Source organism: Melospiza melodia, chromosome 7, assembly GCF_035770615.1.
Source record: "Melospiza melodia melodia isolate bMelMel2 chromosome 7, bMelMel2.pri, whole genome shotgun sequence".
Lineage (NCBI taxonomy): Eukaryota > Metazoa > Chordata > Aves > Passeriformes > Passerellidae > Melospiza > Melospiza melodia.
In genome coordinates this window covers 26232608-26245787 of record NC_086200.1, presented here as the reverse complement: position 1 = coordinate 26245787, position 13180 = coordinate 26232608, and the positions used below count along the sequence as shown (strand labels likewise).

At 42.0% G+C, this 13180-nt stretch overlaps 1 protein-coding gene across 2 annotated transcripts in view; it reads left to right on the top strand.

Moving 5' to 3' along the window:
* The window catches only part of ELAVL1 (ELAV like RNA binding protein 1), a 41393-nt gene extending 36488 nt beyond the window's left edge, over positions 1-4905 (top strand). Inside the window, exons 6-7 of one of the 2 annotated variants that reach the window (XM_063160790.1) lie at positions 1967-2080; positions 3146-4905. In XM_063160790.1, coding sequence (XP_063016860.1) covers positions 1967-2080; positions 3146-3470 — 439 coding nt within the window. In that variant the 3' untranslated portion in view covers positions 3471-4905. The remainder of the gene's footprint in view (positions 1-1966; positions 2081-3145) is intronic. The other variant, XM_063160791.1, reaches the window with a different exon arrangement.
* The last annotated feature ends 8275 nt before the right edge of the window (positions 4906-13180 follow it).

The following is a 13180-nucleotide window of genomic DNA, read 5'->3' as shown; positions in this document are numbered from 1 at the left end:
GCCCCCCGAGGCTGCTGGGCACTGCCCAGGCTGCCCAGGGAATGGTGCCAAGGCTGCCAGAGCTGCAGGAGCTCCCGGGGCTGCTCAGGGTGGGGCTGTTGGGGTGGCTCTGCAGGGACAGGGCTGCACTGATGATCCCTGAGGGTCCCTCCCAGCTCAGGAGTTTCTGTGGTTCTGTGAAAAGAATTTATAGGACTTGCATAGACCTAGAAAGAAACTGCTTTCATTTAGGAGTGTCATTTCTGAGATTACATCCTCCACTGAGTTAATCTAATCTCAGGATCTGTTAAACGAAGCAGGCTGTCTGTCTAATGACAGAGGGAGCAAAAGGTCATTGACAGAAACAAGAAGCTTACAAAGTAAATAAGAGTTATGATGGAAAATACACTCTTGTTGATACCCAATGCCCCAAGATGTTGGTTTATTAGGCTAGCATGGCTGGAAAGAACCATCCACAAATAACACTGGCTACAGACTCTTTGGGAGGGTTGAAAAACAGTGTGGAGGAGACAGTATAAAAATAATTTCAATGAAATGAGAACACCAGTTATAAGTGTGCTAATACTGAGATTGTTCAAAATACAGTATTAAAGGAATTTTAAAACCACTTTCTCTGAAACATCCTGGATCTCTGTTGGTCTTTGTGTTTGCCATAGTGGGGCATTCTTTTAAACATCCTTAATAACTGTAACTTCCTAAAGGTCATCTTCAATTGGCATGGCCACAAAAATCTGTCCCAGTAGGACAGAGCTGTGTGTCAGCTGCTCCAGCCCTGCTCATGCACGCTGTTACCCTGGGCTGAGTGAGAGATCTGGGGTCCCTCTTGTGCAGAGTGAGAACAGACATTCATCAGATTAGCTGAGTAGTATTTCCTACAGGTTGGTTGGGGTTTTTAAATTACTTTTCTAATCTTTCAGGGGACTTCTTTCGTTTTACCCTATTTTGTTTGGTTTGGGTATTTTAATAAACCTGTAACATTTTTGTGAAACAAAGCAGGAAGAGAGGACAATCTGTTTGAAGATAAGTGTATACAAAAGCAGAGGTACTTGGTATTTTAAATTATTTTGTCTGTAACAAGCATTTAGATTTGTTTTCTTGCATTTAACACCATTGCTCTTCTACAACTGATTGCATGGGATATGCAGTATCATGATTTGGTGTTACCTGGGCTCCTGGGCAGAGCCTGAGCCTTTGGAGCAGGCAGGGGCAGAGCTGTAGTGACTGCTGGAACCAACGTCAGGCAATTCTGAGCTCAGTGGTTTGAGAAGGGATTCAGGACTGGTGATCTGTTGAGATGGAAACTTGACAGATATTAAGATAAATTCATCCTACCAGATTATTACTCACTTGGAAAGAAGCTACACAACTGAAGGTGTCTGTCAGAACAAGTAAGTGTATCAAGCATGCAAGCACAGGAACGTTTTTATACAAAGCCAAAAGAAATACCAGATGTGTCACCTCTTCATCAGATCATACGGGTTGGTATGTCTCATTCACCTTGTGGTACTTCTAACTGCTTTTTCAGTTTGGCTGTAGTACAAGGCTTCCCAAACTTGTTTTTTCGTGGGGCTGGCTGTCAGTGAGGTGCTGCAGCTCAGCAGTGTCCCCCTGTGCTCCGGGAGCCCCCAGGGCTGCAGAGCAGCAGCGAGGGAGGGATGGAGTGACACTTGCTCTGGGGACAGGAGAGTCCAGCAGCTCAGGTGTCCAAGGCAGGGAGCTCTGGGCACCAGAGAGCCTGGGGGAGATGGGCACTGAGTGGTTCTGGTGTGTGAGTGCACCGTGTGTGTGTGTGTGTGTGTGCACTGCCATCCCTCTGCTCCCCTCCCTCCCCGTACTCCTCGAGCCCTCCCTCCTCAAGAAAGGCAGCAGCAGCTCCTTGATGCAGGGCAAGAAAGAGTCAGAGGGGAAGCATTTGGCACTTTCTGCAGCATTCACTGCCCAGACATCCCTTCCCTGTTTCCTCCAGGTCAGCAGAGAATCAGGATCTGCCACCGCCCTGCTCTTGGCAGAGAGCAGCTCGTGTACCGCTTTTAAGGGGTTTGCAAATCACCAGTGGTACACCTCAATTTGGGAACCCCTGGTATAGTATCATTATATTTCTATGATCACATGACCTCATATTCTTAAATAATAAATAAGCACAAGGGTTCAAAGTGCGTTTTTGACATTAACTTTCACATTTCCTGGCCTTTGAGTGCTTAGCTGTGCAACCCTAATATTGCACTAAAATATTCAGAAGCTTTGATTTTCTGGAGTTTAGGCCAGAAATAGAATAAAGGGGAATTAGAAATGTGGGTTTTAGGGAAAATAAATTGAGAGACAAAATGAGACATAAAAAGGAGAAGATTTTTGCTTTTTGTTATGCATGAATCCTGCTGAGGTATTGTGAAGGAGGCAGGATTCAGGAAGAATGGGTAGGTGATTTTAAAAATCCAGTTCAATAAAGTCAGATCTGAGTTTTCCTGGAAAAATTATTAAAACCATCCATACACACTGGAATAATAAAACTGCACTGAGCCTGCTCATGTTATGAGTGTTTGCCTGCACCTGCTGCCTTTGGGTGGAAAGGGAGTAGGTTTTGTTCTGCTTCACAAAAGAGGAAATTAATACATCCAATCTCTACTCCTAAGAACCCAGAACACTCATCCCTTGCCCCAGCAAATCCAAAGAAACTCTTTGACTTAAAGAGTTTCCCAACATGTTCTTTTAGAGGCAAGAAAAGGAGCATGGGGTGAAAGAAAATCTCCTTCTGTGCAATAAGTGGGAGATGCCTGGGGGTGTCTGGGGCCTCTGGGAGGTGCTGCCTGTGCCCCTGAACTCAAGCAGTTCTGCAGCAATGCCCTGGACACTCGGAGCGGCCTGGCTGAGCTCAGGCATCCATCCAGGTCTCCTGGGAAGGTGATTATGTAATCTTGCCTTGCCTGTTCCTTGCCTGTTTCTAAGGATAGTTCCCTGTTGATAAAGCAGTTGGAATACTTAACTTTTTTTTTTTTCTGGCAGCTGTCAATTTGATTGTCAATTTGAATGGGGAAACATTTATGTGGCGGTTTTGATGTGCCATGTATAAAATATTCATTCTCAGTTGCTTCCCATTCAAGTTAATTTGCTTAATTGAACATGAAATATTGTGCTTTTTATTTGCTAGGTTCTCTCCTATGGGTGTAGATCACATGAGTGGGCTTTCTGGTGTAAATGTTCCAGGAAACGCATCTTCTGGCTGGTGTATCTTCATCTACAACCTTGGTCAAGATGCTGATGAGGGAATCCTCTGGCAGATGTTTGGCCCCTTTGGTGCGGTTACCAATGTGAAAGTTATTCGAGATTTCAACACCAACAAGTGCAAAGGTTTTGGTTTTGTGACCATGACAAACTATGAAGAAGCTGCAATGGCCATAGCAAGTCTTAATGGCTACCGCCTGGGGGACAAAATCTTACAGGTTTCCTTCAAAACCAACAAGTCCCACAAATAACTTGCTCGTGCTTTTTGTATGGAATAGATAATGGAGTGACAGAAGTTGAAACATTTTTGTTAGTGTAAAACTCATTTTGCGCCAATTTTCACAAGTGTTTGTCTTAGTCTAAATGAGAAGTGAAAAGGTTTTATATTCTGGGATGCAACTGACATGTTCAAATGTTTGAAATCCCACAATGTTAGACCAATTTCAAGTTCCTTTAAGTTATTTCATTTAAAACATGTTAAAAATCCCCTGAAATCTTAAGTAGATTGCATTAACTAGACCCTCTGGATGGTGGTAAAATTGAAGCATGCTTTCACTTATGAGACTAACATTTGTTTCATTGAATGTTGTCTGCAAAAACTGGAATTTTCTGAAAAATATCAGGCTGAATTCATTGATTTTCTTTGGTTTTATGTTGTTCTTCCTACCCATCCCCCTGTCCTTTTGTTCTCCCTCAGTTTCAGTAGTATGGAAGAAAAGTTGAGAAATACTAATGTTTTAGTTGACAGTAAATTGTTTGATAAATTAATATTCATTACTCTGTGTCTAGTTGAGGATCAGGCTTTTTAAAGTCAAGGTCTTGTAAGTAGTAGCATGCCAGCCTAACTTTAACACCATTGAGGAGGTAAGTTGCACACTGAGCAGTGGCCAAGCTGTCCAATTCACAGGTTTTAGAAACGTGACTTTTAAAACCCACTTTGAGAGGAATGGACCAAAGAGTTTCAAAGAAACTCCAGGAAGATTTCAGAGTCAAAATGAAACTCCAAAAAAGCGAGTGTGAATATATGTTGCTACTTTATCAGACTGAATCTCTTCTGTCCAAATATTTAATGCATGGTGCACTACTTACTGGTACATTATAATGCAGCAAGATACTTACTCATTTTCCAAGATCATTGTAGTTGGAATTCCTTTGGCAGTTCTATTTTGTAAAGAAAAACCAGTTATAAACATTTGAGCATTGTATTTCTCGCATCCCTTCTAATGAGTGCTAGTTTTTCTATTTTAATAGGATTTTGTTTTGACAACTAGCTTTACTTACTGAACACTCAGCAGAAAAGTACTTACAACTTGCAAGTTAGATATTAACCAAAAAACCCCTTTGATTTGTAGATTTAAAGATTAATCCCCCAGGTTTTCTGCAGACTGCCTTGAAACTTTGAGTTGTTCTGTTTCTGTTAATTTTCTTTTGCTTTTTTGTGTTTTTTGTTTGTTTTTACTTTTGCATTTAAGAACATTAAATTTGATTTTGTTTTGCTCAAATTTTGTTTTGTTTTTTATTTTCTGTTCTTTTTTTTGCTAAGTATTGCACAAAGTGTCCAGCTTTCAGAGTGCTGTTTAAGGAACTGTAGCTCCGCTTTAAGAGAATTTTAATTTACTGCTTTGACAGCTGAGTAGAAGAAAAGAGTTTTGAAACAAGCACCACAATAAATCTGTCACATAGAAATGAGTGTCACAGACTGATGTAACCCTCAGGTGTGCTTGGGTAGGAAACTGGGAAGGCTGACCATGCCTGTAGAGGTGTGTGAGCTGCTGTGCACAGCTAGAGACTTGGCTCTGGTGTTAATGTAGGCAGGGCAGGTGTGGAAATGAGGTCTGTGGCAGTTTAATGCAGTGTCTCCTTGTTTTGCCTGAGTCTCTACCAGCCCCAGAGTTCATTTCCAAACTTGAGAGGCCAGTCCATGCTGCCTGCTCATCTCACTCCATCCCCAGCTGACCTTGCCTTCTGCTTGCCGCCATTTGTCCTCTCCTTGTCCTCTCCCTGCCATGGGATCTGCACAGCCTGAGGGCTCCCTCAGCCTCCACATGTGGCTGAGCTGGTGCCCAGCTCCAAGGAGGACCTGTGGCAGCTGCTGATGTTCCTGGACCTGCCCAGGACATATCTAAACCCTACAGATAGGCCTTGGCCCAGCGAGCAGCCTTCCACTGAGTTTGAGCTTGTGTGCAGTGAATGCAGGTGGGATTTTTCCTGTTAAAGCATCCAACCTTGCCTCTCCTGCCAGTCTGTTCCCTCCCCATCTCTTGAGATGCTCGGTGGAACAGTGACTGTGACACAGCAGCCAGGCCATTGCCACCCCTCCAGAGCTGCTCTTGGCTGTCAGAGGTTTCCTTCCACCAGTTCATCACTATCCATTTATCACATCTATGATTATTTCCTTTCTGCATACAACGAGAGCTTGGGAAGCGCTCTGGGCATCCTCCCAAGTTAAAGCTCTGTAGTAGAGAGAAGTTCTCTTACATGTCCCATCATTGTTGAACCTGCACTGTCCTGTTCCACAGGAGTGGGCTGTAGTCATTCCCACTTCCTGTCATTCTCTCTTGCTTTATTCCATTTAAGATAAATTTGCTGCTAAACTAAAATGGGAGCTGCTGTTTATCACAATATTTAGTGGGGGTTCAGACTTGAAGTGAGTGACCCCTAAATGTGACTCTGTCAGTACTGGTTCCAAGCACATGGGCCATGGCAGCAGCACATTGCTGTGCTGCCACTTTTGAAGAACCCCCTTCTCTTGAATGCTCTCTGGCATCACTGTTCCTTTCTTTTTCCACTGCTTCCCTATTTTTCCATCTCTCATTCTTTGCTAGGTAAGTGCAGGATATGGTTTTGTACTGCTACTACAACAATCTCTTTTAGGAAAGGTGTGATTCCAGCTTTCTTTGATAGTTGCTCTGATAATTTTCAGGCAATTGCTATGAGCAAAGCACTGCTGCTTGAGTCAGGAAAAGAGGAAAAACTCCTGCTATTATCCAGAGCTGATACCAGAAGTAGTGTATAATTTGTGCTCTTCTCACAGTCAATAAAATCTTGGCATAAATAGCTGAAGTCCAGAAAAAATTGTGTATGTATACTGGATGCTTTTGGTCCTAAACCATAATGCTTGTGCATCCTACTAATAAAGACCAAAAGGAAGCTTCTGAGGTTGGAAACTAAAGTCTAATAAGACATCTACCAGGAGTTTTTCTGCCCCAAAGGTAGGAGCAACTGGTTTCCTCCTCACCCTGCTTTGAAGCTCTCACTTGAAGAGACCTGTTTCAAGAGAGTTTTTGGCCTCTTAATTCTCAGAGTGCTCAGCTTTTTCATCCATCCATTTGGTGGAAGCCAGTTGTTTCTATCAGGTGCTGCCTCTGTCAGTAAGCACTTACAGGATCTTAGTAGAACCAAAGGCTGTCTCAAAGCAGGGGTCTCACATTGCTCGTTGTGAGCAATTCTCATTGAGGTAGAGAGTTCTGGAAAGTCTTCATTGCTGGACTAGGATGTGATAATCAGATTCTAGAGACCTGAATTTTTTGGTCTGTACTGTGAGATGTGCTACAGGAGCAGCTGAGATGGGGCTGTTTTGGGGTCCTTTAGAGCAGGTTAAGAGTCTCTTGGGACAGCCCCTGGTGTAGGTTCTGAAGGAGCAGGTGTAATTTGTGCTGAAAACACAGTTGTTCATGCTGCTGTCTCAGGGTCTTGTGTGTAGATGCTGAGGGGAGTCACTGCATTTGCTTCTCAGATGTCCACATGAATGGAATTCACCCCAGTGCAGAACGCTGGCCATGAGCCTCAGCACCTGTAAACCTCCTGTTAACCATCAGCAGATAGGGAAATCCCACAGAAATGTGGAAGAGGAATCTCTGTATGTGCTCGGTGTGAGCTGGCAAAGGCGCATGCAGATCCTTCAGGTGAGGGGATGGCAACACCAGAAATCCCGATGTGAGCAGAATCAGAGCAGCTCAGTGTGTTCAGTTCTCAGTGATTCCCTGTTAGATGGTGTGCGTGCACTGAAGTGTTGGATTTATTTTATTTTATTCTATTCTTCAAGCTGCATTATCATAAAATTTGGTTTACTTGAGCTGCTCCACTCTCCTGTCAGAGACTGGCCAGTGCAGTTACTGTTGCCTCCTGAGCCTTCCTCTGCCAGTCCCTGCATCTGTTCTAGCTCTGGGACTGGGGAAGGCTTCAGGATCCAGCTCTTAGGTGAGGGGAGAAGTCACATCACCACAGTGGTGTGTGTGGCCACAAAGCTCTTCCTTCCATTTGCTTGGATATGTTTTTTGTACATCTGTATCATGTGAGTATGAAAACCATGGAAAATCCAGAGACAAGTCACTGGAGCAGGATAAATTGTCACCACAGTGAACACTGGTTGGTCAGTGTTTGGTCACTTACCCTTGTCCAGATGACCAAAGGGTGTTTGCATGGAAAGGACACCTATTTTTATAGGGGGATTGAACATTGCAGTAATGTTATTTATAAAAAGCAGTTAAAAATCTTTTTAAAAAAGTTTTTAAAAAACTTGGTATCATTTATAGAAAGAATATCCAGCAGTCAAAACCAAAATGATGAACTAACGGTAAAAGTGATCCATTATTTTAAGGCTGAGTTTGGAAAATGAATAGTCCTTAAGGTCCTTCAAACATTTGTTACAATTCTATGTTGCTTTAATGTTCTGGGTAAGGTCAATAAAGTAGAAGTTCCTCAAATATTTCAGGAGAGATTTTTTTTCAGTGCATTTTAAACGGCAATAACTCAAGTTCCTTTTGGATAGTTTTATCATTACATATGTGCTTTAAAAAAACAAAATTGGAGAACGTCCCCATGTTTACTTTATTAACACAATATACAGGTCATGTGATAAACTGTTTATTTAAAGTAGCTCCTCTGATAGCTCTGCCTGCAGAAGGTTAGAGTTTGTGGGAGATTTTTAACACAGCTCTTGTGAGCTGCTGGTAGCCTGGTTCAATCACATAAACATGGAGCAGTTTGTCTGGAGGCTGCCTCTGTCAGAAGGTCACCGTATTTTTTAGTTCCATATTGAAGAAATGTGTCCTTTTAAACTCTGTCAATGAAGCACCTTATTGTTACATTTCTACGTTTAGGCATCAACAAATAGCTTTAGAGGGAAGGGACCAAATTCACCTTTAGCATAAAGAAACACCAACCCCTTGAGCTCTCTGAGTGGAGCTGCACTTGTGTTTTGGCTTTTTCTCATTTTGTTTTTATTTTCCAAGAGCTGAATTTGTCACCTGAGGTGTTTTAATCTCTATTTGGAAGCAGGAGAGTCTTTTTGTGCCTTCGGCAAGTTCCTCTAACGTAGCTCTGCACTTCTCAAGGTTGGCTGCTCAGCACAGTAGGATGCATAAATCCAGAGCTCAAGAGGCCAGTGGCTATTTTCTCTGATTATTGTATTTATTATTACTGGGTTTCTCCTTACTAATACACAAAAATGAAAAATGTGGAGTTCATAAAAAGGGTCTCAGTTCCTCCCTGTCGCTCGGAAGAGGCGGTGCCTCCGTGGCAAGCGGTGGATTGGAAATCGCCGGTCGTTCCTGAGCGGCCGCTCGTAGGTTGAGCAGGTACGGCGCCATTTCAGTGCTTGCTGTTTGCAGTAGTCTCATGTAGTGAAACAAAACCAAACTCAAAGTGTTGCTTTCTCATCCTACGTGAGTTAAAACCAGTCCAAGTCTTTATGATCTCTAAAGCAGAACTCGCCACCCCATGGGTGGGTTTGACATTCAACTCTGGAGATTCCTTCTAGATCACACTCGATCCAACAGCAACAAAGGTTTAGAAATATTTTTCTGTTGAGTGGAGTTTTCAGCACTGAAATTCTCTTTTGTTGCTAATGATGGGAAAACAGTAATGGTAGAACTGCCACCTAAAACCTTGGAAAATTGTTTCTGTGTTCACATTTTAGAATCTCAATATTCTCTTACTGTTGTTCCTTATTTCTAAACATTTTTGAGCAAGTTTTTAGTGGTATGGCTGAACTTTTTCACTTGGTCATTGAGAAGAAAATGACTTGAGACATTTGAAACATAAGTTGGGGTAAACCTTTATTTGATGAGTAATTTGAATAATACTGTACTTCTAGTCTTTTTATTGATTTCCTTTCCTTTAACTTATGTAATCTTTTGTTTATAAATTAATCTGTTTGTGGGACAGAAGGTTTTATCAATTGCTTTCCATACTGTACAGTATATGGTTACACATTTTGTATATTTAGTGTGTTTTTAAGTTATTGATTTGTTTTATATCAAATAATTTATTTTTCAGGTACCATTTTCATTTAAACTTTGTTTTTACTTGGGTTTACTTTAAATAAAGTATGACACTGCTTTCCAAATGTCGAAAATGAAGTTGAATCCCATTGTGTTATTTTGAGACGATTTATGTAAATTAACTTATTTGAGAAATAACTGCAAAAATGTACCAAGTTCATACTTTGGTTGTGCTTCAATTCAAGTGCTTGGAAATTCTCTGCAATGATTTTTGAGCAGTTTGAAAAAAATGAGTTTTCATATTGAAACAGTTCAATGATTTGTTGATGAAGCAGCAGTTTTGTAGAATCCTGTGGATGGAGTTATGAACATTGTTTTCTATATGGATTTTCAAAATTAAATGGAACAACTCATAGATATTTTACACTGGTGTTAAGACTTAAATGACATTATCTATGTTAATAGTGCAAAGGAGTTTTTGTACTTTTGCCACATGTTCATGGCTGGTTTTGTTGAGCACTTGTTTGGAACATACTTGGGATGCTTTTACTTGAGCCCTGTTGAAGGGTGATGTACATCAAAATAGAATTAGGCTTTTACTTAATTGTTCATATTTTGTCTTTTTTTCCCTGCAGGAATTGGATTATTATTGTGCAGTTTGGAATTTGACATGTTTTCAGAAGAATCTGAATTGTGTTCAGGAATAGGCCAATCAAGGTTCCTCCACTAAAGATTTTGTAACTTGTGGCCTTGTTAGAAAGATGGAATTAAAAGAAGGGGCTTTTAGTTTCCTTTTTATTTTTCAGGGAAAAAATTGTTGTCTTTATCTTAAATTTTCCTTCCTGATTAAACAAAACCCAAAGCCCAGCTATACTGTTACTCAGAAATGTGTGTGAAACTTCTTCAGGGAGCTCCTGGGGAGACACCTCCTGTTGGCCCATTGGAGGTTTAGATTGGATGAAGATTTTCTGTGGGTTGTGCCAGGGTTGTCACCATCCCTGAAGTGTTCCAGAGCCCGTGGCTGTGGCACAGGGGTCCTGGGCCGTGGTGAGCACAGTGCTGCTGCCAGCTTGGTGCTTGGGCTTCATTGCCTTAGAGGGATTTCCAGCCTGACAGCTGTGATTCCCTGGGAAGGGACCATCAGTGCAGGTCAGGCTCCTTGGGTGAGGCTGGGGCAGGACAAACCCTGGGCAGGTTCTGTAAGGGATGTTTTCCAGAAATCCTTTTGGTTGAAGGATCACATATAACCCTGCTGGCTCTGCACAGACTGGGTTCCTCAGTCCTTTCTTCACCAAAACAAACTTTTAGTTTTGGTAAGCTGAAATCTGTCCTGCTGCATTTCAGCAGGTGCCTCCTGTCCTTTAGTCGCAGAAATAATCCCTCTGAGAGCTGGGCTAATTGTTGTACCTTTGACACATTACCTCTGATTTTTCTCTTAAAGACTTACAGAGAAAAATGATGTAAAGTAAGAGATAGATGGTGTTTTATGTATGATGTCATGGAACTTGTGGCAGTGCTGCCTCAGCTCAGGATCTCTTCCAACTCAGGAGTTTTTAGATTTGCAGTTATTTTTTCTGTGATGGGAATTTCTCAGTTCAGCACTGTTCACCATATGGAATTATTTGATGAGCTAAATTGGTAAAAAGCAGAATTGAGAATTTCTGTTCCTACCATTACATCAGTGGATTGTTGAATGTGCAGCATCTGGTGTATTCAGGAATGCTTCATCAGGACTTAGACCTTTCCTGGGTTTTCCTTTGCATGGAGCTGGAACACCTTCTCCATTTTTTGCTCCCACCAGAGTTCATCCCATGTGGTTCACTTTGCTCATGTTCATTTTGACCACTGTGGTATTTTCCATGCTCTTCTTCTATGAAAAATCATGAGGAAAAAAATACATTAAATTCCAAAAAGCTTAATAACAGACATGGCCATGTGAATTTCTGGCCCCTCAGAAATGGCTCTTTTTTTAAAAGCAAACAAAAAAGGTTTGTGTAGACCCATTAACACCCAGACAGGGACTCTGGTTCTTGCAGAATTCCTGGCAGACTCCCTGGCTTTTGACTGTTCCCCCTCCTTGCTCTGCTCTTGTGTATCCTGCTTCCAAATTTCACCCCTTTCATTTCCAGAACAGCAAAAGAGGGAGAGAGGGAAAAAAAAAGGTGTTAAACTGATATGTCCAGGAAGAATGTCTGAACCCTTTTCTCTCTGTTTCCTATCCTTAAAAAAAAAAAAGGAAGAATATGGCTGTAAGAAGTGTCCTGGGTCACGCTGACAGTACACTTGCTCCGGATTCTGTCCCAGCAGTGGCAGTGAGCAGCTATTTCAGGAAAGCTTGGCTGCCTTCCCCCCTCCCTTCATTCCCCTTGTGCTTCCCCAGCTCAGTGTCGGGGGGGCCCTAAATACCTCCTCTTCTTTAGAATCCTGATTTTTGAAACTGCCTTTCTTTTCCTTAAACTGTCCTCTGCCTCTTCCTGTACTGACAGCAGGAAGTGGAGCATTTGGGAGTGGTTTAACACATCTGTGTTTTCTGAGCAGCTGAATCCAGGTGAATAAATCTCAATGTTTTGCTCTTTGCACTGTGACACAGTTCCTTTTTTTGTCCTTTTTTTTTTAAAGTGTTTATGTATAGAAACAGTGATGAGCAAAATGGGACTCTGAACCTAGTTTGTCAGAACATAACTTGTGCTGACATCTCATTAGCAAATAATGTTTCATTGCATCAAAATTAATTTAAACCACATTTGGCACAGTTAAAATACAGATTTTCTTTATTTGAATTTTAAGTGTGCTTTATAACGTTCTGAAGGTTCACCTTTCCAGAATGAATTGATTTCTCCCTACAGGGCTGGAGCTCCATGCTTACAAAGGAGCATGCTCAAACTAGAGCTTACAAAGAACTCAGTTTAATAAAAATAAATTTGAGGCTTCCTGTCTTCTCAGCGTAGGGATCAGAGGAGCTGTTAGACCTACTTTAACAAACCTGTTAAACCTACTGTTTGAATGTGTTGGAACAGATTCTGCCCCAAGAGAAGGCTCCTAGAGGAGAGCTGAGCAGGAGTGGTTTGGCTTGGGAGCAGAGCTGGGGCAGTGTGAGCAGTGCTGAGCTGCTTCCTGCCCTGGGCTCCAGCTCTGCTGCCATGGGAGGAGGAGGCACTGGCAGGACTCCAAGGCTGTCTTGCAGCCCGTGAACAGCTGTGGTAAGTAGCTTGTGCTTCTCAGTCTTGGCACAGAGGGGCTTGGGCTTGGTCTAACCAGACTTGCAGAATTTGTGATTAAACACTTTTGTGACCATGTATCCCTTTTTACCTTTCTGTCCCAGCTTGTTCCTTCTGCTTTTCATCTTTCAAGAGACACAGAGTGCATATGTGTTTGTATGTATGTGTACACACACATCTAATAACTGTGTGTAATAAAACGTGTAGACTGGAATTGCACATTTAGAGTAGGTACACATTGCTGTCAGTTGTGTGTCACTCTCTCTGCTATATATAGCACATGTGGAATGGCACATCTGCACTGTCCCACATCCTGCACAGTGCAGAGATGTATGTCCTTGAAAAAACAAGATTATATAAAGCTTTCTGAGGCATTGGTCACAACTCTACAGTGATGTGAGGAGCAAGCTGTGGAGGTTTAAGAAAATTAATGCCCATCTTAGAAAGAATTTAGCTTTCATATTTTTCCAACTGTGGAAAACTGCCCTATCTGTATGTTGTGTCTGTTTTTCAGCAGTG